The sequence below is a fragment of the Fulmarus glacialis genome, unplaced genomic scaffold, assembly GCF_000690835.1.
Source record: "Fulmarus glacialis isolate BGI_N327 unplaced genomic scaffold, ASM69083v1 scaffold17041, whole genome shotgun sequence".
Classification (NCBI taxonomy): Eukaryota; Metazoa; Chordata; class Aves; order Procellariiformes; family Procellariidae; genus Fulmarus; species Fulmarus glacialis.
This window is the reverse complement of record NW_009191063.1, coordinates 1,791-28,220: the sequence shown is the minus strand read 5'-3', so window position 1 is coordinate 28,220 and position 26,430 is coordinate 1,791. Positions and strand designations below refer to the sequence as shown.

Below are 26,430 nucleotides of genomic sequence, written 5' to 3'. Positions count from 1 at the left end.
GGGTCTTCTCGGCCAACTCCACGGCAGCCTGCACCGAGCTGGCGAAGAGGATCACGGAGTAAGTTCCCTCTCTTTCAAGTTTCTTCCCCCCCCTCCCCCGAGCTCCTCCGAGCAGGCAGGCTTTCTTCGGAGCGACTGGAGAGACTTTTGGCGTCCTCCTGCCTTCCCGAGCCAAAGGTGTGTGCTGCGAACACCTTTGCTGCAGAGGTTTACACTAAGAGCGTTCAGCAGCTCTGCCCTTCTCCTCGGCGCCGGCTCATCCCTCCCCATAACTCAGTTTGACCCAGTGACGAAAATGGACCAGCTGCTTTCTGCCTCTTCTGTCTCTGACATCCATTTCAGTGCTGGAAGGGCTGGGTTGCAGCAAAAGCTGTTACTTTTGAGGAAGGAGAAGGTGAAACTTGGCTGAACAAACCTCAGAAAGCGTTTTAACCGGTTTGGGAGATGCTCAAAACTTTCTCTGTTGCTTTTCATGGGGACGGGCTGGCGACCTGGTGTGCTCAACAGCTTCGCTGCTTGGGGAGCGTTGCCTGTGCGGACCTCAGTGCAACACCAGCAGTTGCACCAACCAAAGTGGATTGGTGAATCTGCATTTCGGGGGGGTAGAAGAGGTGGGCAGCACATGCTAACAAAAGAGAGTTTAGTTTAGGGATAGAAGTGTGCCCCCTTTTTTTTTTTTCAGTCCGTCGATTTGGGCAGACTTTGACCTTGACTTGGCAGGGATGGATGCACTGGGTCGTGCTGAAGGAGGTGTGTAACAGCTGGCTCCAAAATGGGGCTCTTGCTGCACAGAGGAGCACTGACTTTACCCTGACACTTGATCTTTTGTTTTGAATTAGTTTGGTTCAAATCGGGGCGCTCCCAGCCAAAGGTGCTTTTCTGAGACAGGCATCTGTATATTGGGGAGCTGTCATCCTAAAGCAGGATTTGGGTTTCGTTTCTGCTGCTTCTCAGATACAGTTCATAGGAAGCTGCTCCCAAAATTGAGGGGGCTCAGTGCTTGTTTGCCTGCTGCAGCAGATAGCATCCTTGCTACCCCTTAGGCAGCTGCTGGCCTGTTCCTGTCTCCAAGGACGTGCTTAAATTGGAAACATTACTAAATACAGGTGTGCTGCCACCTTAAACTGGAAGAACATTTTGCTGTTTGTCCAGCTAGCTTAATAAACAGTATGTTCAATCCTTAGCACAGATTATCTCCACGAAGCTGACTTGGCTGTTTGGCTGGGATCGCTGGTGTTGATGGGATAAGTGTTGGATAATAGCAATGGACTTCTTTGGGTGTGAGGTGGAGAGGCAAATCATTGTGTTTGGGAGTGGAAAGCTTTTTTTGGCTCATGTATTTTTGCTCTATTTTGTCAGTTCCATATTACTTTCCCTTCACTGGTATGACTCTATATAAAAAAGTAACTTTTGCTGCAACAGATGGGACATGGTTTTACAAGGCTTGTCCTGTTGCGTCAACACAGAACATAACAGAAGTCCCCTGGGGACGAGCTCCAAGTTCTCAGGACTGAAAGAGCAAATGGGCAATCTTTATTCTCTGCTCTTTGTCTTAAAAATAACTCACTTTTTTTTAAAAGATGTAATGAGAAGAGACACAGAGCAGGCTTCCCCGGGCTGTGGCACACACAGCTGGCTGTGTGACGTGCTGCTCTAACCCTCTGCAGGGTTCCCAGTGATGCTCTGAGGGTGAATGACAGCAGGATCCAGAGAGTGGATGTCCTTCACAAAGTCAACTTCTAATAGAGGCAATGTGGGCTTTTTGCCTTGGCTCTAACGTCAGCGAGGAAGTTGGATGCTCCGGTAGTGGTATGAGCACAACAGTGTGATATACAGCTACTGCTTAAACTGAGACTTAAGGACACGTAGCTTTACCGTCTGTAAAATGGGAGTAGTGACCACTCTGAAATGGCAAGGTGTGAAGCATTATATGTGGATGAGGTTTTGTTGGAGGGGGGTGCAAAATCTGGAACCATTAATAGTATGGATTTGCCCACAGTAAAATGTGTCCCAAAAATAAAGGTATTTTCAGCACCTGTGTGGTGGTTTGGCACTGACTTCCCTTAGGAGCTCAGGGGCTGTTTCATCATGTTTGTAATACATCCCTTGTTTTTTCAGGTTGCAAAAGATGCGTGATTGCTGGCTTTCCCACTGTGTCACATCCCAGCCTGTACTTTGCTGGGGAGGGCAGTTGCGCCTTTTAGTAGAGTTGGAGCAGTCTTATAAGGGTGAGTCTGTCCTCTAATATTGTGCGTTCTTTTTAAAGTTTTTTTATGACCTTTAGTATAAGTAGTAAAAGAACTTTAAAACAACACGCAATATTAGGAGTAGGGCCCCTTGAGACACTTGCCCATCTAGGCTCTGTTGCTCTTTGCCTGTAGGTGCGATGTTAAAATCAATACTTGAGGAGTCCTGGCTTATTCTTTTTTAAAATCTCAAGCCTGGAGAGGAGCAATGTGACATAAACCAGACATCTGAAAGCTGTTCAATCCCCTCGCTTCATTTAATGCAAAACTTCCAGAGTTGCTTTCGATTCAGGCTCTGAGCGTGGCATTCTGGCACGCTTCCCATTATGCATTCTTGTCTGGTTATAGGATGAGTGACTAAATGGCTAGTCCAACTTTCACTTTGAGTTTTCAGAGCTTTTCTTTGTTAGCCTCTGCCAGGGAGAGGTGATGGTGGTGGCGTATAAGAACCAAATACCTTGTGAAACTTTAAATAATAAAGATGCTCCTTAGATTCAGGACCACTGAAACATAAATAAAACTGTATGTTTACTTGTATCTTACAAATTGAGAGGGGTGATTTTTTTTTTTTAAATTCTTGCCCAGACAGAAAGAAAACTCCTGCAGTAATTAGGACACTTGCACCTGATTACAAGCTGCATTTGCAGTGGAGAAAGATAATTTCTGTGACCAGTGCTGATCCCTAATTGGCCTTGTGTGCTGCTGCGGGGAGGGAGGTCTAGCAAGTCTCTTTAATCTCCGGAGTCCAACAGATGCATTTAGATCTTCCTCTGACTGCAGTGTTTGGCACAGAGGGTACAAATACTACATTCCACTCCCTGCTTGTGTGTTTGGGTTGGAGGGGATTGCTGATTGAAGCTTGCTAATGCCTCCCCAGTGCTCCTGCAGGTCTGCGTTATGTGGGACGTGATACTATTGTAAACTTATTGCAGACTGTGGATGTGAGTATTCTAGACATTCATTTGGTTTGCAGCATGGAAAATTCTGGTGATCTAAAGATAAAAGCAATGCCTAAACCACGTGGAGTAATGAGGAAAAGATGGAGACTTATGTTCTGATCTCTGGTTGTAGGGAGCTGGGTAGACAACACTAAAACCAGGGTGGTGTTTTCTGTGAATCAGCGGGAGGTGAGCCCTGCTTTCGGAAGAGGCAGTATGTCAGGAGGACTTGCAGCAGCCTCCCTCAGTTGAAGGAGAATTTCTAATGGGATAGAAGAAGAGTAATGTCAGCCTTCCTCATTAGGTCATCTTGCCACCATGTGAGAGGATGGCACAGGGGAGTCAGATCACAGTAACCTTGTGATGCTGCTCTCCCCCATTCCAAACCCTGTTCTTTCCTTCTGGAAAGAGCTCTTGTGTGGTGCTGTGGGAGGAGAGGAAGTGGCACCAACTCTTTTCCGTCTCAGAAGATGCAGCACTGTGGCAGGAGGCTAACATATTACACGGTGAAACTGCATCAAAGGATTTTGGAAAGGGAAGAGAATAACCAGCTAAAAAGTAGTGTAGTTGGAGAGGGTTACAGGTGGGGAATGGTGCTGGAGTAGGGTGAGCATGGAGCAGTTGGGCTTTGAGGTTTTCTGTGCAGCTTAGATGGAGCATATAATGTGGCTGAGCAGATTGGCTTTGTGTGGTAGCTTTCTGTGCTGGCCAGTGCCAGGTTTAGGGGAAGTACCTTCACGAGGAGCAGACTGGTAGGACTAGAGGAAAATCTGCGCGGTGTTTGCCAGTAGTTCAGCTGCGTAGCTTTGGCACGGCTGGAAAAAATGATGCAAGTGCTGGATGGCTCTAGGTACAAATGGCAGATGAGCAGCAGGGGCTGTTCTTAAGTATCGAGTTCTGCCAGGTGGATGGGGAGAGGTAAAAGGAGAGCTCAAGTAGTTATAAGTGTATTTGAACAAGGATATTGCCTTGTATCCAGGAAGCTGCTGTTTCCTTTCACTTTCCTGGCTTGTTCTTGAAATGGGAGATTAAGAAGTACACTGTAGAGCTGCCATTGTGCTAGCTGGGCCAGTTGACTGATCTTTATTTAAAGATTTGCTCGAGTTTGAAAAGCAATTCAAAGTCAGGCTGTGGCTTACTTTGGCCACGTTCAGGCACGGAGCAGATCCTCCGCTGTCAGCTCCAGCTCCTTCTGGAGTCTGCAGCGGTTCGTGGAATCTGTAGGTGTGGGGAGGGTCGGGTATTTGCAGAGCTGAGACCAGTGAAAGTGTATGTAATGAAGAGGATATTGCCAAAATAAAATCATATCATAGTCAAGGGCTTTGTCTGTATGCAGATTTCTCTTCAAATTGAATGCTTGCACCACGAGCTGCCTGGAAGCTTCCTTCGGAGTTAACTTTAGAAATGTCTTTTAGGTGCTTGTCACAGAGTGGGAGAAGGGAACGCAGCCCGGGCTGAGAGCCCTTCCCAGCGGTACTGAAACATGCTTTGATGGCATGAAATACTGCAAGTGCACTTGCCTCTTAAATTTTGATTCAGCTAAATGTCAAATCTTTTAACTGACTGTCCTTTGTCTCAAGAGCCTGGTACAGTGGTTTTTGACAGTCTTCAGAGGAGCATTTTAAAGTAGAGTCAATAATACAACCTAATACAACCTAAAAAGTGTTTCCTAAAATACTGCAGTGTGTCACTTCCTCATTAAACTATAGGCAACTTCCGAGCTGTTCACATTTAAGCTGTGAATTTGAGACAGATTTTATACGCACTCTTGTATTCACAGCTTAATATCCTCTTGGCATGTGTTGAGACTGTGGAAAGTTAGATCATCTTTCCTGGGCAATGTTTACAGAGAGAGATATTCCAGATCAATATAAATTTTTACTGGCCAATTGCTCTGAGTAGGATTTTTAAAGCCATGAAGAGAATTTTTCTCTTAGATGCTATCAGGTCCTAGAGGAGTCGATTTAGTGATGGAGCTGGTGCCAGGACAGCAGAGTGAGGAGCGGGGCTTTCCCCACCAGGAGCAGTGAGTGGTCACACAGGGAAAGCTTACACTGAGACGGCATTAAAAACTTTAAAAGCTGCGAGCAGCCTGTAGTAGTAATACCTTGATCCCACTGTGCCCAGCCCTCTGCACTGAGCCTGGCAGGACTGTATGTGCATAGCTTTTTTAACAGATCCCAGTTCTGAAGGCTGCTGCTTTTAAAAACAAAAGCAATGCCAAATTGAGTTTCTGTCTCTCTTGGATGGAGAAGGGAGCTTCCAGAAGTGAACTCCTGCTCTGATGTCTGCTCGGCGCTGGTTAACGAGTGAGACTTCTACAAATACTGTAAAATCAGCCTGATGGTTCTCCAGTGTCTGCTCGGCGCTGGTTAACGAGTGAGATTTCTACAAATACTGTAAAATCAGCCTGATCGTTCTCCAATCTTAAACACTTCAGTATCAGCAAAAGCCCCCACCTCCCCGTAGCCAAATACCGCACGGCACAGAAGGACTTTTGTCGATGGGGCTCATTTTGCTTGGAGATGTGATTTATCTACAGGACCGAAAGTATTATTTTTACCAGAAGAAGCTGTATCTCTCTGCAGGGGTGTGTGTTCTGGGTTACCTGCAGTGGCAGCCTTTTCTTTCCTAGTGTAGCTCTCATGTCTGCAGACAAGTGATCCAGTAATTGTGATAGCCCCTGTTCATACGGTTATGCTGTTAGTCCTGAAGCCGAATGCAAACAGAGTTCTTGCTGTCAGTTTAATTCCTTTATTGCCTAAAGCAGCGAGCAATTGGGAGGTTCTGCACAGAGAGGGTTTAGAGAGAAGAGAGCTGGGGATGGACGGGAAGAAGGGAGAGGTGATGGGAAGGGGGAATTTATCTTTGAACTCTGTTACAAACGGTTGCTCCCAGGCTGCGTGGTGGCTAAGGCTGTGCTCTGCCCTTGACTTCGGTGCAAATCTCCCTTTCGACATAAGTCCTGTGGAATTTGGTGTTTTACAACAGGAGCTGCACAAACAGTTCCCTCTTTAATAGCCTTGACTAAATCAAGGTTTTATCAGACTCCTCCACTGGCTAAGTCTCGGCTTACGCAAAGCCTTCAGAAATGGGTTTAGTGGAAGGTGCGCCCCTTGGGTAAACATACCTGAACTGCTTTGGTGGAGCTGCCTGTCAGTCCCTCTGCCATGCCTGCAGTTCACGGGGACTGCATCGTGGGGCTGATGTATGACTTTTACGGGCAGTTATATCTCGTATCCCTCCCATTGCTGCCCCTCTTGTTTACTTGCAGTCAACAGTTGGAGCAGAGATGGGATTTATTGTCTGACCAGAACAATCTACTACTGCTCATTCCTTTAAGTTGGCAGCTGCTTACTGTCTCTTCTGCTATCTGCACCCAGGTTTGACAAGCTGGGCTGTTTAATGTCCCTCTTTCCATCGGGGAGCAAACTTGCTTTTCCGATTTCTTGTTTCAACAGCACAGAAACTGCATTGCTGCTGTACGATCTGAATAGGGGACCGCTGGGCTCTGGTTTCTTCTTGCCAGCTACATTCTTGCAGCACGTCACAAACCTCTGCTGTGTTTGTTCGCCACCTCTTAGCATTGGAAGTGCCACCCTCCAAGGGGTGTTTAGCTGAAATGTGTACAGCTGGACTGTTTTTGAAGCTTTCCCTCCTTCCATGAGATGCAGGGTTGACTAAGGGCACTTGCACAGTCTCGTTAATTTTCCAGTTTTTTTTCCAGTAGTGAGGTAGGAACGTGCTGTCTGCAGTGAAGTCGTGGCGCACGTGCCTCCAAAGGGAGCTTGCAAGACTTGCCATGCAGTTGTGGAGGAACAAGTGTGAGTCATTAAACGTTTCCCCCCACACACTGGTTTGTTTTGTGTGTGTGTGTGATTCTTGAGCTTGTTTCGACTTGGATGCCTTGGCAGCGATTAGGCCAAAGCTTAGTGGTTGCAAATGCCTGACTGTCATTGGAAAGACAGCGGGATCCCAATGGGTGGCAGTAAGTGCTCTATGGATCCCATCTGCAAAACTCACCTTTACTGTGCATCTATCCCTGCGGTCCCTGGGTTTGCCTTTGCTTGACGAGCTGCCATCTCTTTTTTGAAGATACTGAAGGTACTGAGGATGCCTTTGTATTGCAGCTGCAAGTTTTAACCCAGCGGGGCTGGTGAGAGAAGCCAAATTATAGGTTCGGGTGGCTTACCTGCTCTAGGCTGCACAGTCCCTGGGTGATGCTCCAGTTGGTACCCGAGCTGGGCTGGTTACAATCTCGCACATACAATTCCCGATGCAGGAGTTTACTCACCAGCCCCAGCCGTGGCAAAATGTGCTGCCAGACACACAATCGGGAATGTGTGTGTGCCAAATATGTGCTTTGTAGCCAGCTAAGCAAATATATCACATTGCATTCGAGTATCTGTTATCGCAGCTGTCCTGGGCACGCTTTCCAGGCCAGCTTCTAGCCGAGACCTCCAGCTTGTGGACTTGTAGCCGAGTCCAGCAGTTCCTGGTGGGCCAGCAGCATGCCAGTGTTGGGCTGTCTCACTCATTGACTTCTGGAAAAACATATCTTTGTGACAATTTAAGTGCGAGGCTGAGTCTGTGGCTAAGGAGATGGAGAGAGACTGACTGCTGAAGGTGGTAGACCAGGGGAGAGCCAGCAACATATGTGGGCTCTTTATTTAGGATTAGTCCTGGTTCGCAAAATTTTGGCATGTGTCCAGGTAAATACAGTATATGTGCAGACAGGAAACTACCGCCGTAACCAGCGTGTTGAACAGAGGTATTCTGCAGGCATAAACTGTTTCCTAATCCAGTCTGTGGGCATGACCACTGAGCAGACCCTAGAAGAGAGGAGGGACTTGCCCTGTGCTCCAGCCAGCTGAGCTGCAGCAGCACACCTATCCCAAGCGTCTCGTTGGTGCGGGGTCTCTCAGCTGAGGCTCATGGTTAAAGCACATGTGCCTCTAAATACTTACTAATGGATTACTTGTCAGTGCAGTTAAATATAGAAGTGTCACCTGAGGAAGTAGTCTGCCTTTTGGAGCCTTTTAAAATGCTCTTCAAAATTAATCTTCCTTACATAAGAAAGAAATTTAAAAAAAAAAAAAAGGGAGTGACTGTAATCTTTGTTGTGATGAATGTTGTAGGTTTGACATTTGAGAAGAGGAAGGAGTAATTTGAAAAAATCAGAAAACTTTTTTTTTTAAGTTAAAATCTCTTCAATCAGCTGAGTTATTTCAGAAGGAAGGTTTGGGGGGGGGCAGAGGGAAGAAAAAGATGTGGGAGTCAAAAAGAGTGACTTAGTTGCCATTAATCAAGTCTGAGTAAATCATTAATGTGTAGTTCCACAACAGGTCTGCCTAAGGTGGCATTGCATAGACTAGCAAGAAATCCTTTGCCATCAGAAGACACAGCCTCTGGTCAGTCGTACAAGGACTGACTCTTTGAGTACGGCCGACCTGCCGCAGAGACTGTGCCCCAGGGCCCTCCCCAGGGTCCTCGGAGGGAAGGAGACCGCGGGGAAGGGGAGGACGCATCGTTCTGCAGCCTGGCTGGCGCACTCAGCTCCCTGTTAGGCAATGCTGTGTTTTGTTGGTGTGCAATGGTTGGTCCAGTCTCTGCTTTGGGTCAGGAACTGCTGGGTTTCTCCATTTCTAATTTCCCTTTTTCTTTCTAGGCGTCTCGGTGCTGAGCTGGGGAAATCTGTGGTGTACCAGGAAACCAATGGAGGTAGGAGAAGTCTTTACTATTTGCAACTGTTTTGAGGTAATCTTAGAAATACTGGGTAACTCCATTGGCCAAACCTGTCTAGTAAGTGCAGTGATTCAGCTGTGATGTTACTGCTGCTCCTAGCAGTGCTACACTTCTGTGTCTGACCTTGGACAAAGCAATTAAATGTGTTCCTTGTTTTCCCCTGTTATCTCGTTTGCCTGCCCGTCAGCTAACTCTCGTCTAAAGGAGAGTCCTACCTTGGGTGTTAGCTGCTACAAAATCTTACGCGCTCTTGTGCTTAGCCAAACATCTTCCAGGTTTAGAAGTAATGGCCTGCTTTCTAAATGTCTGCCTGGCACACTTTGAAATTATCCTGTTCTCCCAGCCCTCCCCTGCCACAGGCAGTTTACAGCTGCCCTAGCAAGGACCTGTCCTCTTGCTTTAAAGAGTGCAAATTCAGGGCTGTGCTGGGGCTTGGAGCTTGCTTTCGTCTCTTTGAACTTAGCAAGCATCCATTTTCAGATGCTGGGCTAAAACACAAAGATATTGGCTAACAGAGTTCAGTGACTAAGAGTCATTTACTGTTTCAAGATCTCGGTTACCTTGTTTGCAAGAGAGACTAGAACCAGAGAGCTGATACAGGCGAGAGGAAGGGATGGAAACGGCACTGGCTCGGCATGAGGGTTTTTGATAGTGCTGCGGCTCTTACAGCCGGAGTGGGCCACGCGGTGTGTAAGCTGCCGTGGCTGTATATGGTTATGGTTGGGTTGGCTGTTGTGTTCGCACTAGTGAGAGCTCGCTGCCTTTTGGGGTTAGTTTTAAATCAGGTCGCTTGCTACAAGGTCTGAAGTTGTTCCTCATCACTGCACAGCAAATCAGTCTGCTTTCAGCAGAGTCCCTTAAGGTTACTGCCAGTGCCCAAGCAATTAGACTTTGAATTCGGTAGCTGGGTAGATATTTCTCTCCTTTCACTCATCCCAGTTCACAACTGTGTAGGAAATGAGTGGCTAAGACAGGCACCTCGGGGAAACCTGGTATCATTGCTTTGGCTTTGCAGAGCTGCTTTGGGGCTTGGCTTTTGCATTTGAGTCTGGGACTGTGGGAACTGTGTTCAGCAGAGACCCGGGTTTCCAGCTCGTGTCAGTGTTGAAACGCCTTGACCTTGGTAGTGAAGTTGGGGAGTTCTCCCTCTGAACTCTGTGCTGCTGGTGTTGCCTTGGGCTATCCAGCCTGTATGGAGCTGACCGGGCCATCCACTACTAGAAGGTGTTCTGCTTTGGGTGGTTCATTGTTCACTAATGACTGTGGTATTGACAGCTTTCAGCCCTCAGCTGGAGAAGTGAAAAGGATCTCTCATTGAGAGTTAGGTAATTGTCTTCTATGTGTAAGAGAACAGCTATTCAGCCTGGTTTTGCATTGTGAATACTGACTAACTCACTGGTATGTCCTGCGAGCTCTTTACTTCTCAGGACCAGCCTCTGGAAAATCCACTTGGATCATCTGTGTGTGTGTTGTGAGTGTATGTGCACAAAGAGCAAAGGAGCAAGTCCTCGTCTGCCCTGACCAGTGGGCAAAGTTGCTGCTAAAACATGGTGTGTTATCACTGTAAACCTGATGTTTGGAAACAAAACTGACTGTGTTTTCAATCCTCTTCAGAAACAAGAGTTGAAATAAAAGAGTCCGTCCGGGGACAGGATATCTTCATTATACAGACAATCCCCAGGTAAGGGACTTGTGGCTCAGTTTTACAGCTGTGATATGCTTTGAATTTCTGGTGCAGCAGATTGTTCGATAGGTTTGCTCGCCATTAGCCGGCATGATAGCCGGTCTCTTTCCAGTGTTGTCATTGCTTTGCCTTACATTTAAGACACCACATAGTGTTAAGCTGTTAAAATTCCCAGAGGATCACTTGCGCCACAGCAAACTGAGAAGCTTCCCATCAAATAGCTTAAGTGTGTCACTTGAGGCAAGAACAAGTATGACCGATAGCTTCAAGTGAAACATCCCTGGTCTGTGTGTTGGTGTCCTTGCAGGCTCAGTTGCTTGGTGATTTCTGACTGGCATTTCCATTTCAGGATGTATAATTTCCTCTGCCTTCCAATTACCAAGCAGCAGAGCCAGCAACAAACAGCAGCTATTGCTTTTATTACTGTTCCCCTTTCACTGAAATGGTGTGAAACTGAACTCAGGTGGAAGCCTGTAGCTTCCCTCCTGTACTCTTACAGTTCTTAATGATGTTGAGTCTTATCTTAAGTGAGCTTGTTTGGTTTTTATTTTGGGCTGTTCTAGTCTTGGAGTAAGAGGAAAAAGAAGTGCCGCGAGTAACCAGGGGCCTAGGAAAACCAGCTGCTAACCCCAGGAACCTTGCTGCTCGCTGGCTGAGGAAGAGTGTAGCGAGATTGCACTAGGATGGTGGGAAGGGAGCCTACATACAAATGAGATGGGATGCCTTTTGCACAATCAGCAAAACGAGGATATTCCTGCTCTGACAGCTTTTTCCAAGTTACCAAATTCTGCTCAGATTTTGGAGATCACAAGAACTAATAAGTACCAGAGCTCAAGCAGGTAGCAGAATACCCTTGAAACAGAATTTTTCCTTGCTTGCCAAAGAAATTGAGCCCAGTGAGAATTCAGGTTCCTTTCCTCTTCGTAATGCTTGGCCTGTTGTTAAAGAAATCAGCAGGACTACAAGATCAGCTTGCTCACTTCTGGGGTTCCTCTTGCAGGCTGAGACATTTTTCTAGAGCTCATCTCTCTCCAGAGAGATGCTCCAAGTGTTTCCTCCAACAGGGAGCAACTAAATCTCCGCAAGAAGAAAATCTACTGATGCAGGATTATGTTTCGGGTGAATAGTGCCATTCTGTTGTCTCTCATGAGAGAGTTCTCTGAAATAGCTTGTAACTGAGAGCTGTGTAAACATAAAACAGATAAGGTGTTGAGAGAGAGATAATTCATAGCATTAGGGACAGCAATAGTTTTGGGAGAGGAAAAGCTCCCCTGCTTTTAACTTGTTGATCCCCTTGTTTTTCCATAAACTGAATTCAACGTTGTGGGCCAAGAAATGGATCCTTTATAGCCAAAATGTTCAAGGCCCTCCAGGTGAGGAGCCACCATTGTGCAGCCAAGTCATCTTTTATTCTTAAGCTGCATCTGTGCCTCGCTGCATTGCTTGAGAGGACAGGTTCAAGGGCATCGCTGTTATGCAGTGGGTTTCAGGGAGCTTTTCAGAAGAGTAAAAACAACAACTGTGTTGAATAATCTGAGATTAGGACTTCTGCACTGAGTAGCAGTTTGAAAAGCAAACAAAATAGTAGGACTTAGTAGAAAAGGAGTAGAGAGGGAAACAACCTTGTTATGCTGCAGTGTGAATTCACAGTCTGCATCTTAAATGCACAGAGAGAGAACAGAAAGACCTGAATATTTGATACAACCTCCCTGTCCAAAAAGCATATAGCAGAACTAGAAAAGTTTCAAAGACTGTTGGTGTGTGGACTAGCATTTGTGTGAGGGAAAACCAAATAGCTTATGTTTAGACTGTAGAAAAATGAAGGAGTTGGTGGCTTAGTGATACACTAAAAGCGAAAGGAGTCTTTTAGTGCTGAGTGCTGCTGCTGGTTGTTGCAAAGTCGATTGGCAGCTTCAGATAAGCCATTTGCTCAGCCCCGAGAACAGGGATCTCCAGGGATGGCTCAGGCAGGGATGGGGAGCAGCAAGGGAGGCTCCAGGCTGCTGGAGAGGGGTGGTAAGTAGGGTGTGGGGGATAGCTGAGCTGGCTCTAGATGTCCCGGTGATGAGCTGACAGTCCCCGTGTGCGGTCTTGGCTCAGGCTTTCCAGCAGTAACTGTGAGCATGGCTTCAAGGCAGGAGGCGGGGAGGGCAGCAAGGAAACTGGGATGCTCTTTGGGGTATCTGTTTTGTGGCTGGGGTTCCACTGCAGATGTTATTTCCCCCAATTAGCCCCCACCCCGAGCCAGGCCCTTGGTTCAGGTCGCTGCCCCTCGCAGGGGAGCGGATCGGTGCGATGGCTGGCTCGGCGCAAAGCATCCAGGAGGGTGCTCCTCGCCTTGACAAGCCCCCCCGGCCCACCCACCCTGGGCCCTGATGGAGGGACAGATGCATCCGCCTCTGCCTACTGCCTGGGCAGGCTGGTCTGCAGGAGCTTCCCAGAGTCCAGCATGGGGTCCTGCTTGAATATTGAGAGAGGTGCTCCTCCTCCAGTAATTTCTCCATCAATATGGCTTCCAGTGTCCCACAGCAGCACCAGGACAGCTGGTGCCTTTTGAAATCAGTGGTCTCCCTTTCTCCCAGTCTTGTTCTCTATCTGCTTTCGATGTGAATATATATTTTTTTTAAAGAGTAATTTGAAAAATAATGAGAGAAAATATTGGATTTCTGGGATGAACTTTAAATAGGCTTAAACTTGGGCAGTTTGTTTTTATACAACACTGATAGTAGCATCTTTTTCTCCTCTCGCGGCCCCACTGGCACAGCTAAAACACCAAAGGGAAGAAACAGTTCTTTGTTTGCTCGTTGTCCTACGTGGCAGGGGGCTATGTTTTATGTAATTCTTGGCTGGGTGCTTCAGAGCTAACAAAGCTTTCCTGTGTGTAAATGGCATTGTGCGCAAGTCTGGCGGGGCCAGCAGGAGAACAGAGACCCAGAGCACTCACAAATGAAGAGGCAGAATCGGAGGTTAATTTCCGAAGGAAGGGGGAGCGATGGAGAAATGGAAATGGTTAGAGGTTTGTCATGGGTCACACAGACAGAGGCTCGGAAAATGGTATCTCTGAGCTCTCAGGGAAGCCATCCCCGGTGGTCAGGAGGAAAATGGGTCCTCGAGCAATGTCTGGGTAACGTCCAAAAAGCTCTGCAGAGCTTTAAGCTGCTCTGTGCTGTTTATTCCTCTGCTGCTGTGTGGAAAGATGGCCTGGTCAGCCCCTGCTCTGTCACCATGGGCTCCATGGCTGAGCCACCACCAGCATTGCCATCCTGGGGACCAGTCTGGGGAAGTGGTGTGTCATTTGAGGCTGTCCATGCCGAAAACCCCCAAGCAGGGGTGTCTGCATTGTAGAAGGATTGCCTGTCCCTCCGTTTTCTCTGACGTGCATGTTCTTCAGCTCCCAAATGGTCTCGAGTCGGTTTGTGATGATGCAGACAGTGTCTCTTGGTGTTGGTTTTAAGGAACTAAAAGGGCTTGGCTTTTTTTTCCCCTTCCCAAAATAAATTAAAATGCAGATTAAGACACTCCTGCTGGGCCATGCCAGTGATCAAGGTGAAGCTAACTGAAAATGGGGTTTTACGTGTATTCCTTGCTGTGGTCTACATACATGTTCTGCCTATGTTGCTTTTTTGTTTTTTTCTTCCAAGAAGCAGTCATTTAGCATTTACTGTGCTGCTGTTCCTTCCATCTCTAGATAAGCTAGATAGCATGGAGATGCTGACCTCCACCAAAGTGATGCATCTGGACTTTGTACTGCTCCAAAATGCGGTAAAAATAAGGCAGGAAAAATAACCTGCCTTACATTGTTAAAAATAAAAATACCCTAATAAACCCAGTGTGGATGAAGTTGTGTTGGTCGCATGTGTGCTGCTTCTTCAAAAGACTGTGTTATTTCAAAATACACTGTATGAAGGGACATTTGTTCCAACATAAATGAAAAAATGCCTTTTTTTGTTGTGATGATGGAGGGAAATCATCATACACCTCACGTTAGAACACAAAATCAAATTCCGGTCCACAGCTCTTGAGTGCTGGAGTCATGTCCTGTGCATATTGTTGATTGTAATGTGCTGAGGCATGATGGAAGGAGCTATACGATTACAGTCTGGGTCTTGCATACATTAGCATAAGATGTAGCATTATTTGCTTGGAAGTTTGGTGAGGAGAGGTATGGGTATAAAAGCAAAAGGAGTTGCGTTGGAAAAACACCTACTAATATTTGGAATGGTTTTCAAATCTCCTAGAGATGTGAATACCGCTGTCATGGAGCTGCTGATAATGGCGTATGCACTGAAGACTTCCTGTGCCAGGAACATCATTGGGGTCATCCCTTACTTCCCCTACAGCAAGCAGAGCAAAATGAGGAAGAGGGGCTCTATAGTCTGCAAGCTGCTGGCTTCGATGCTCGCCAAGGCAGGTGAGCGTCACAGGGAGCAGCAGCATGGCAGGCTTGGACGCTGCAGCGCATCCGGCTGCTGGGCATCCCGGAGGGTGTCTGTCCTTCCATTCTTCTCCCATTCAATGTGGGGACGTGCTGCTGAGCCCTTGAGCCACTTTGGGGGAATTCATTTTCTTCAGCTTAATTTTATTTCTTTGTAACTCGCATCTGGGGAAGTGGCCTAGAAGTGTCATATTGAAATACAGTGTCAGCCTAGTGCTGTGACTTACTGCATGCCTGTTTCTCATTATATCTTTGGAACTTTTTACGTTAATCTGTTTATGCCTATTTTATCACATGGCGTAATAGTCTGAGTAATAGCTAAAATAGTCTGGAAAATGGAGATATTCAAGGAACGCCAGCCATGTGGGAGTCGTCTCAATGAATTGTTATCTTTTTTTTTTTTTTTTCCCCCTTAGGTTTAACACACATTATCACTATGGACCTTCATCAAAAGGAAATTCAAGGCTTCTTCAGCTTCCCAGTAGACAACCTGAGAGCATCCCCTTTCTTGCTCCAGTATATACAGGAAGAAGTGAGGTTACTCTAGTTCTACATATATCAACTTGTCTTAACTCATCTTAATGAGATAGCAGCATTGGGCCTCTACTTATGCAGAGGTTGTGTTGTCAGGCTAGGTCAATCGTTCTGTTAATGAATTCTTTCTTAGGGGGTACCTACTGCATGTTTCTTAGGAAGGTGGGAAAATGTTTTATTGTATGATTGTACCTGGATAGAGGGGGTACCTACTGCATGTTTCTTAGGAAAGTGGGAAAATGTTATATTGTATGATTGTACCTGGATACAAATTGAACTCTTGGCCATAAGCAGAAGATATGCTTGCTCTCTGTAGAGTTAGTGCCATTTGAGAGATGCTATTTATGCTCTTACCTCTAATCACCTTTTAAATCCTGTTAAACTGTCTCCCCTCGCCCTTTCTTCTGCAGTGGATGTCTGGCTGCTCTGAATTATTGATAGACTTTGTCTTGGGCTGAGTGTAGGAATGCTGAGCACAGCAGGGCTGGGGGCAGGGCACGGAGGTTTTATTTTCCATGTGCAAAAGATGATGATTTATGCCCACGTGATGAGAGCAAGGCTTCCCCATATGGGGAGAGCAGGCCCTGGGTTCAGACCTTCCCCTGCAGACAGAAGTAGCTGCAGCTGGTCCATGTAGCGTAGGTAAAACACAGTGAACGTTCCCACCTTTGCCCCATTCTAACACAAGGCCAGTGCCTGCCCTGCGTGGGCACTGGGGCTCCGTGTGCTGGTGAGAGCCGGGGTTTGGTACCTCTGGCCCCCGGGGCCCATCACTACACCTTCTTCTTCCTCCCCTGCGCTGTGTGCGGTGCCCTGTCTCTCGGACAGCTCCGCTCAGCACCGTGGACAGGCCAGAGCCTGTGGGCACCAGCAGGGAAGGAGGCACAGGGCTGCAGTCATCTGCAGAGTAGGACCTGCAGTACTGCCTGTACTAAACTTATTTGTGTTGCATTTGGGGCAGAATACACAAATGCTGGTGTTGAAAACAAGTGCAATTGCCTCTCTAGTTTCTTGCCACAGAATGAAGGTTGGGGTCTGGGGAAGGAGAGTGGGCGCGATTATTCAGCCATGTATCAAATCAGTTACTCGCTAGCAAGAAGGCCTTTACTTAAATAACTTTTTATCACATCCAGATTCCAGATTACAGAAATGCAGTTATTGTAGCCAAATCTCCTGATGCAGCTAAAAGGTAAATAGATACTTTACTAACGGGTTAAAAGTAACTTGGAAAAGATCTGGGCTGAAGGGAAATACACCAGGAAAAATACGGGAGGGTCGCAAATGGATCAGCAATCTGGTTTGTAAGTCCTTTGTGGCTGGAAACGGGATGGACATCTGTAGTGCAGATGGGCAGCTGAATTTTGAATCCCAGCCCTGTGGAAGTAAACTCTGGAGGTCTCTGCTGCTGCAGAGCTAGGTGGTTCACCTGGGGCCAGCGTCAGACTTGCTGCATGAGTTTCAGCAGTGCCTACCATCTCAGAAAGCATTTACCATATGGAGGAACACCAGGAGACCCCTGTGGTGCAGCCAAGGGGTAGAGTGGGTTTTGGGATATTAGGGAGGAATGAAAAGTCGCTTCCAGTGAAGTTTTTTGCTGGGGAACAGACACAGAGGTGCAGCCTTCGCTTGCCCAGTTGGGTCTGGAAGAGGCCTGCTGCACTGGGCTGTGAAGTTGCATCTGCCCAACATCTTCCTGACGTGCTGTGGTTGTCCTGTAGGGCTCAGTCTTACGCTGAGAGACTACGGCTGGGACTAGCAGTGATCCACGGAGAGGCTCAGTGTACAGAGCAGGACATGGATGACGGACGTCACTCCCCTCCGATGGTCAAAAATGCAACTGTGCATCCTGGTCTGGAGCTGCCGTGTAAGATTAAGCTTCTCTGCTTACCTTTGGGCAAAAAAAAAAAGAAAAGTTTGGTGGGAAATTGCTGTTGGTTTAGCTGTGTAGGTATAACCAACCTAATGGCAGTTGGACCAGTGGAATTTTTCTCATGGAAAGGTTGATAGCAGCAAGTTGTAGGAGAAGGTACAGTGGAAGGTTTTTATTTAACTCTTTCTGGCCATGCAGAGCATAAGTATTGTTCTCCTTGGCTGTGTCCGCTCAACAGTGTCAGACTGACCAACCTCTGGTAAAGGTGGTTCTTCTACAGCACTCAGCAACAAAACTCATTGAGCTAATGAAACAGAAAAGAAATGCAAAAGTGTAACTAACATGGGAGCAGCCACTGAGACAGACTGCTGTCTCCAGTGTGGAGGGGAGGGCTGGCCTTTGTCTTCCCCTCCTGCTGCAGCCGTTGTTACTGCTGGAAATTTTCTTCATCTTGGCAGCCAGGTGATCATGTTCCAGTGTCTGATTTGACAAGGTTTTGAGGTTTGTGTGGCTAGGGTGAATAGGTTCTCTGAGAGCATTGCTGAGCTTCTTCCCCATGCTCTTGCCATTGATTGATAAGCTGCTGATTTGGGAGCACAGAGCAAATGAAAAAGGAGGAAACCTGTGTTCTAGGAAATGCTGTCCTCTTAGGATTGCTTGTATTCCTGCAACAGCAGCAGTCAGGTAACAACGGTACAATCAAAATGCAGCTCCCTCTTGGGAGGATTTTAGCTTTCTAGGTAGATGGTGGTAGGACAGAAATTGAGTGCAGTGAATGTGGCTGAGAAGTGACCGTGGGAAAGGATGCATGCTGCTGTACATGGTAAAGAGCTATCCATCATGCAGCCAAACTTAATTATACCAGCAGTGGCTAGGGCTACTGATAACCGTCTCTTCTTGTCTTTTGAAGTTTAGGGAGAACATCCAACCAGTTTGTGGGCAGGTCATGGAGGGGAGGCAAGTAAGACTGCAGGCATTTTGCATTACCCCAGTCATCGCTCACTATAATACAATCAGTTAAACAATGCTTATGTTGCTGGTGAAATTCCTCTTAGGCCTTGGGGGACAGGTGGGGTTTGGCAATGAAGTTTGGGACTTCATCTTGATTGTCCCCCTTCTGACAAGGGGATTTTTTCATGCCCTTCCAACAAAACAGGAGTTTTCGTGATTACTCTTGGCCTTTTCCTTCCCCTCCTACTCTGAAGAGGATGCTGTCTTCCAAAATATCACTAGCTGACATTTGTCTGCTACCGGGGCATTGATGCGACTGTATTTTTCTTTCCAACCATGTCACTTTAAGGAAGCTCAGCTGTGGGAGCTTGTGCTGCTGGAGAGCCCTGTAAATGGTAGCTCATACAGAAATGTGCCCTTGTCCAGTTTAGTTATGATTCCAGTGGAAAATTGTTTTCAGTCCTCAGCTATCCAAACACAAACTAATTTGCTGTGTATCACCACTTTCTTATTTTATCTCCTGCAGAAACTCAGCACTTGACTAATGACCTTACATTCCTGCATGCCTAAGGCACAAATGTAAAACAATCAAGCTGTGGCTTGGTAGCTGTCTGCCAGCGAGATGTGGGGCGAACTTGTCCAAAACTCTCAGTAGAAAGTTGCGTTTCTCTCCATTTTCTAATCTGATAGATACGTGGTTTTGAGTGAGTTTTGAGTGAGCTGGACTCTGTTACTGAGATCATATCTGTCTAAAAGCAGTCTGTAAGCTTCTAGTGCATCCTGGTTGTGTCGCAGCCTCTGCCATGGAGCTGTGCTCTGCCAGACAGAGGTGAAAACACAGCTAGGGTTAGGGATGGCAATGCTGTGAGTGTCTGTTACCCTCTCTGCTGCGCCTCCTTTCTTGTCCGATGCAGTCATTTGAAGTGTGTCTTCTCACCTCAAGTGGCACATTAAACAAAACCCTTGATCAGCTCTTCCTGCCATGTGTACCATCACCAGCAATCCTGGTGGAGTAAGATCTGATGGCAGAGTGAAGCAGCGTTCAGCTATGTCCCTGTATTGTGAAAGGTAGGACACGTGCTACTCACCCAGAGCTGTATGATTCCTTACACCAAAACTGGCCAGAAAAACCTCCGGTTGTTGAAACAGAACCGGTCGCCAGCTCTGCCTGGCCCAGCTACCACAAACCTGGGTCTGGGCAGTTAGAAGGTGGGGGTACTCCTGGAGGGTGGCTGAGACTAACTGTGGAGCATCCTGCTCTGGGCTACAACCAGATCAGTGTGGAGTGTCCTGTCCTCCCTCTAAACTGCAGTTCAGTGTCCCCAGCAGTTGTGTTACAGCCAGAAGAGAGGCGAAACCCATGTCTGGGAGCAGCCCCAGAGCCCTACAGCAATCACTTATGCTTTATGCCATTCTTCATGGGCTTCCTGGTGAATTGACTGGGCTCCTGCATCCTGGCATGCACCTTTTCTCCCTATTCTAGTAGAGATCATGTGCCTTTAATTTATAAGTGTTATGCAGTGTAATGGCTTATTTATTGTCCCAAGAGTGTAGCCTGATGTGATATTCTGATTTGGTGTCATATGGAGCCGTAACAGAAAAATGACAAAGGTGCTTCCTATTGCACTTCTTAAAGTGCTGTGCTAAAGCGGCAGCAACAGTTCACGTCACTCAAACCCCAGAAATCAGAGCCTTTGAGACAGGATGTCACTCCGAGGTTATTCTTTTTGATTGTGTGCTCTTTGTGTCTCAAAGCTTGCAGCTGGCTTGGGGCTGCGCTTTAACAAATGCACGTGGACTCTTTGCATGTCCTCGAGAAAAGGAGCGGAGCACCATCTGTTAAATCATTTCAGTGGCTTTGAAATTCAGTACTTTATACAGCTAGCTAATGGTCTGCTTCAAACCCAGAGCCCAGCAAACTGCCATGAAGGAAGAGAGTTTGGGTGAAAAACTGGAGTGACCATAGGTCTGTTCCTACTTCCCTACCCCCATCTCTTCCCTGTGTTTAGGCTGGGCGCAGGGAAGTTATCTGTCCTTCCAGGTCTGTCTCTTCACAAAACGGTTCGTTCTTGAGCAGCCTTTTGCTCATAGACTCTGTTGTAAATGCAGCAATATTTTTCTTGGTGATTATCGTTTTTGTGCACACTGTCAGCTCCAAACAGAATTTGTTTTAGAATTTCTTAATCCATTTTTGACTGCTTAATTAAAGCAACAGGTTTATGCACCTGGGAATGCTGTTTCCTTGTGCCAGTGATAATCTTGCCTTTAACATGTGGTACTTTGGCGTATATTACTCACATCAGAAGGAAAGTGCAGGTTAGAGTGTTTGGCTGATGAACTTATTTCTCCACCACCCCTCAGTGTTCTTTGATATTCTTATTTTATAAAAATGGTGGTTGGTTTGGTTTTTTCTCTTTTCTTTATTACCCACCCAAGAAGATACAGGTACCACAAGCATCTTTTCTGACTTTCCAGAAAAAACCAGCAACTCTTTTAACCTAAACTTGCACATAATCCAAGGGGTTATGCCAGGCAGAAGTACAGCTGAGGCTTACTTTTGTTGCCCTCTTTTGTCTACATACAGATAGAGGTTTTGTGTCTGGGAGGAAAATGTTCTTTATTATTTTAATCATTCTTCAAGCCACCTTGTCGTAGCAGTTCTGACTTGCACATCTTGATACGTCCAAAGATTTTGATGAAAAAGAAACTGGCTGCAGTAAACCTTGCATAAGCTCTCATCACATTGGAGCAGTTCTCTTGAGATTTGATGTGGTTGTGGGTAGATCTTTGGCTTGCAATTTTTTTCTTTTCTTTGCAGAGAAAATTGAACAAGAAAAAGGGAGAACATCTCTTTAGGATCCGGGTAGGTCGACGTGTTGCCTACCATACTTCAAAAATAAAGCAAAATTGAAATACAGCATTTAAAAACAGACAAAGAGATGCGAAGCACTGCTAATGTTGCTAGCTGCTGTGTTAGCCTTTAAGCATAGCAAGGAATGTGTCTGCTTCCTTTATGGAATAGAAGGATGCTGATTTGCTGAAACTTCATGTGTTTGTGAGTAAAATAGTGCTGAATTTCAGCTTCCTAGGCCTGTTCACCATGCGCTTGGAAAAGAGTTTTCCCTAGCCTGGCTATTGTAAAACAGGAATGGTACTCATCTGTGGATGCACACTAAGGATGGGATGGCAGCCAGATGTCATCCTTTTGGTATTTCACAGCTCCCGACAGGAGTTTTGTTACTGTCCAAACCAGATGATAAATTAATAACTAATCTAAGCAGGTAGGTAGTGCCTGTAATTGAAATTTATGGTCTGCTTATCTCTTGTGATGCTTAATCCTAGTTCACTGCAAGTACTCTTCCTTTTCATAAGAATATTTTCCCTTCAGGATTTAGATGTGACTTTGCATTTGATAGGAGACTAGAAATAAAAATGCAAGGGAGGCTGGGGAATCTGTGCTCCAAAGAGCAGTTAAGTCCAAGGTAGCTGTGACTTTTAACTGCAAAACCTAGCAATGAGTAATGTAACTTTGGTCAAAACACAACTATTGGACAGCTTTTATACAGTTTTTGTAGGCTTACGGAAAACCAATCTGTGGAGTAGGTCGTGTATGTGAAGAACAGCTCTACACATGAATCTTTGGAGCTGTGGTCCTTATAATTGCTTTCATCGCATCCCTCAGTCTGACTCACTCACCCAGCTGTGCTTGCACTCTAAACATTCCCAGGCACTGATGAGTTGTGGGAATAGTACTGGATCAGCCTGCTGTGCAGGATGGGGAGTTTCGTGTAGGACTTCTTTGACCCAGGAGGGCAGAAATCAATATTCAGAAAGGCTTTTTGATAGGCAATGGCTTGTGTTCTCATGCTGCTCAAGTATAATATTGAAGTAGGTTATCTTAAAGGAGAATGATCTTGCTATCCAGGATGTCCAAAACTCCTCGGCACTTGAGAAGCCTCTGTGGCCAGAATCCTGGCAAGACCTGAGCTTACGAACAGGAGGGGTACAAAGTGCCTTAGTAGGACACTTTGCTGCACTCCCTGTAAAGAGCATAAAGTCTGGGGGTTGCAGGTGGGCCAGGTAAGTGGTACAAAATGCTGGATGTTCCTTTTTCCTTCAATGGTTAGATCAGCCCAGATTATCACCTAATGAGACGTGCATGCCCACCACCATGTCCTTTCTGTGCTGAGAGTTTTTGTATGCATTCACTGTATAAACCAGCACCCTCTGGCAAGTGAGAGGTTTGGCTTATGGACAGCAAGTCCCTGGCCAGTATCAGAGGCTGATTGCTGTTTGGTGCGAGTCTGAAGACTGTGTTACATCTGAACACTGTCAGTGCGTCCTATTTCATATCTCTGTTATTTTTTATACTGGTGCTGGAAGTTTTTCAGGATAAAGGATAAAGCCTGTAACACGTGTAGTTTTTGCATGAACCATGTCAGTGCAAAAGTAGAGTCAGGAGGGAGTGGAACCTTATTTCCCAGTACATTTCTTCACCATGTGTCAGATAGCCCAGCTCATCAATGTATCCTTTTGCTTCCGATTGCTAGTTGCACTGAGCTTGTAGAACTGAGTTTGAACTGGATTTTGTCCTGCTCTTTCCATTAATCCACTTCAAAAAAAAAAATCAAATTTACTTCTGCAAACTTCCTTAAGCTTTCTTTGCCTGAGCAGGTGTTATTAAGGTCCTTACGCCCTCTGAAAGAGCCTTGTGTGTTTGGTGATATGGGAGAAAGCAAGCAAGCTGCAGTGTGAGTCTCAAATCCTTCAGATGAATCAGTGAGTTGAACAGGTGAAAAATTGCAAACCATATGCCCTTTGAGAGGTGTTGCTTGGAGAAGCCCGTTTGTTGTTCCCGATCATGAGATACCCCTTTTTTTGAGTCCCGTTCTGGAGCACAAAGAAAGTCGCCGACATTTCGCATAAACTAGATGCTGCTTTGTAGCTCTCCTGGCACAGGGGTCTGTTAGATATTTGGATTTGCTTACTGTCTCTGAGGTCAGTACAAGGTCCCCACGGAAACTGAGAGTTTCACCTTTATGCAGCAGCGCTATTCATTTAAGGAGGAAAATGATGGTTAAACCAGTGGTTACCCACTTAGGTGGGTGTCAGGATAATGTAAAGCGCATGTCTGTATCTGTGCACCAATATGAGACGCAGTTAAGGGCTGGGCCTCTTGTGTGGTGGAGCTGTTGCGGTTTGACTCAAGGCTAACTGACCTGGGCTGTTTTTTCTTCTTCTTTAGTGATGATGGCCAAGGAGAAACCGCCAATAACTGTGGTTGGAGATGTTGGAGGAAGAATTGCCATCATTGTGGTATGAGTGTGATGGAGAGGGGCGGGGGGTGGCTTCCTCCCAGCATCTTTTCTTGAGTTGCCTTATCCCAGAGGGTAGGAGGGACTGCTGGTGTAGGGGTGGGAACATGACTGTTACCAATGTTTTCTCCAGTCTTGCTGGTGGCTTTGGTTATTTCAGCTTTCTGTTGAAAACCCTTCGTACTTCAGCGCTTTAAGCCCTGAAATCTCCTTGCTCCCTTGAATCTACAAACGTCAGATGTCTACAAATACTCAACAAATCCAGGACATGCAGAGAAATCTCCTGAAGTGTTTAAAAAAAACCCCAACCAAAAAAAAAACTTGCTGAGCTTCTCACACTGCAGCACGGCACAGCAAGTATAAGTAATCAACATGCAGCTACTATCACCATGAAAAAAAATACCTTGCTGAAGATAAGCTCTGTTTGTGTGTGTGCACCTGCAGGGACTAATTTGTTTCCAAGGCAAAATACTTGTTTTGCACACTAGTAAAAGGGTCCGTAAATTAGGGAAATGGCGTTCACAGATTTAAGTCGTGCATGTAGCTGTCCTTGCATCTCAACAACAGCTGAAGTAGCCAGGGATTATTTTTTTCGGCTGTGTGCATGGCCAAAGTTGCAGTACCTTGCAGATCCACTCCTGCCCTGCAGGCACGGTAAACTTCTGGTTTTGATGTTATTTCTCTTTCTTCTCAGGATGACATCATCGATGATGTGGAAAGCTTTGTAGCCGCTGCAGAGATCCTGAAAGAGCGTGGAGCCTACAAGATTTTTGTGATGGCTACTCATGGGCTCCTGTCAGCAGATGCCCCCCGTCTCATAGAGGAATCCTCCATTGATGAGGTGCGTCTGCTTTCTGGACTGCAGAGGAAGGTCTGGCTCTGGTGGCTGGGTTGATTTAAGGCACCAAAAACCACAAACCGATGTTCTTCCCCTGCCACATAGCTCACCTCTGAAATGACTGGTTTCATCAGATGCTTTCAGTTAGCTGGTTCTTCACTGGGGGGGGCGGGGGGAAGCATGTTTGATTAATACTTGTTCAGATCAAATCTGCTTCTCTGTGTATGTTTTCTCCCTAATGCACAGATATTAGTCATCCCTGCCTGGACACTTCCCTTACTGCAGCTGGGTGCATGTGACTGCTTTCTCACTGTACAGACCTTCTACCTGTCCGTCTCCCCCAGCCGATGACGGGCTGTTGGGTACATTAAGACGATAAGATTTCAAACCTCGCCCTTAGTAGCAAACATGTCAGATCCTGCAATCTAAATGGACCTGTCAGCCTGTGTGGTGGTGGCTGTTGTAGAGTGCTGGTTATGCCAGTCCCCTCAACAAATTGACTGTCACGTGGGGGAGACCATTTATTTTAACTTTTTTTTCTAACATACAAGGATTTCTCCCTCTGAACTGTGAAACAGCAGGTACACACCACTCATGGAGTTAATCTAGGCTAGCTGTTCGGTGAGGATGAGCATATCAGTGGCACAACTAATGGTCTTTTCTTTCTGGCGCTCCGTAGGTGGTAGTAACCAACACAGTTCCTCACGAGGTACAGAAGCTGCAGTGCCCCAAGATAAAGACTGTGGATATCAGTTTGATTCTCTCTGAAGCCATCCGACGAATCCACAATGGCGAGTCCATGGCCTATCTCTTTCGCAACATCACTGTCGATGACTAGACCTGGCGCTGCCCCTGTGCTGGCTTCCACAAGAGAAGGAAGGATGCATGAAAAGGCAATACCATAAATTATAGGCATAACACAACTGTTTATTCTTGTAGGACTGTGAAGGTTTTCAGGGTCTTGAGCCGTGAGATCCAATAGAAAAAATCAACCTGACCAGCACTTTACAGGTGAATAGAAGAGGCCACTGGCAATGGGGAGGATTACATTTTAATTAAGAGAGATGGAGAAATGAGGTGGTGTTGAATTTTTAAGTTCCTTTGATTTTTTTTTTTTTTTTTTTTTTTAGTGTGTTATCTCTTGCCCTGTAGGGAGGGAAAGAAAAGCAAAAAAATAAGTAGCTGTCAGCTTATGAGAAGGGAATAGAGACTGCTCATTGCTGCGTGTGGGCAGCAAGAGGAGACAGCCTTTGGTTTCTGTTTCTGTCTGTGACTCGCCTGAGAGCGCAGAAGGGAGTGCTTCATTCAGGCAGCTGGGCAGGACTGCTTGTTGCTGGCAGAACTGAGCAGCAGAGCAGCTCCTTGCCAATTGAGTGGCCTCTCATGTCTTGCACAGCATAGCAAGGACTTTTCATCAAAACTAAGTTAGCGGAACATCCAGAAAGGGCAGCTTAGGGCAACCCATTCGCAGGGCTGCTCGCATCCCTATGTCGGGGTGCTGGGAACAAGCTCACATGTGTCTCCCAGCAGGGCAAGGGGTGCTAGTTCATGTGCTGGCCTTTTCATTTTGCGAGCCTTGGATCATTATTGTTCTTCAGTGGCAAGTCAGATGAGGGTCTGGGTCCTCACTTGAACGCTTGTCTGCACTGCAAAACCAGGAGTTGCCTGGGGCTGATGAGCTGTGGCAGTCTCGTGGGGAAGGGGAGTTGGAACAATATCTGCCTCTAATGCAGCTGTGCTCTCCAAAACACTAACACTGAGCCTGCAATAAAAAGCATAGGATTTTTCATTTTTGGTGCTTCGTGTGAACCCTGTACCCTCTGAACAGCTGCTGTGTCTGTACCGTGGGGCTGTTGCTGTAAACAGGCTCACTT

At 46.4% G+C, this 26,430-nt stretch overlaps 1 protein-coding gene across 1 annotated transcript; it reads left to right on the top strand.

Annotated features, from left to right (window-relative positions):
* Window positions 1-6: 6 nt before the first annotated feature.
* Window positions 7-25,834, top strand: LOC104083159 (phosphoribosyl pyrophosphate synthase-associated protein 1). Its single transcript, XM_009586555.1, has 10 exons — window positions 7-58; window positions 8,853-8,905; window positions 10,544-10,610; window positions 14,852-15,024; window positions 15,465-15,580; window positions 16,716-16,771; window positions 17,301-17,446; window positions 23,649-23,719; window positions 24,413-24,559; window positions 25,236-25,834. The coding sequence occupies exons 4-10, from the start codon at window positions 14,871-14,873 to the stop codon at window positions 25,392-25,394; spliced, it is 849 nt and encodes a 282-aa protein (XP_009584850.1). The 5' UTR covers window positions 7-58; window positions 8,853-8,905; window positions 10,544-10,610; window positions 14,852-14,870; the 3' UTR covers window positions 25,395-25,834.
* Window positions 25,835-26,430: the final 596 nt, after the last annotated feature.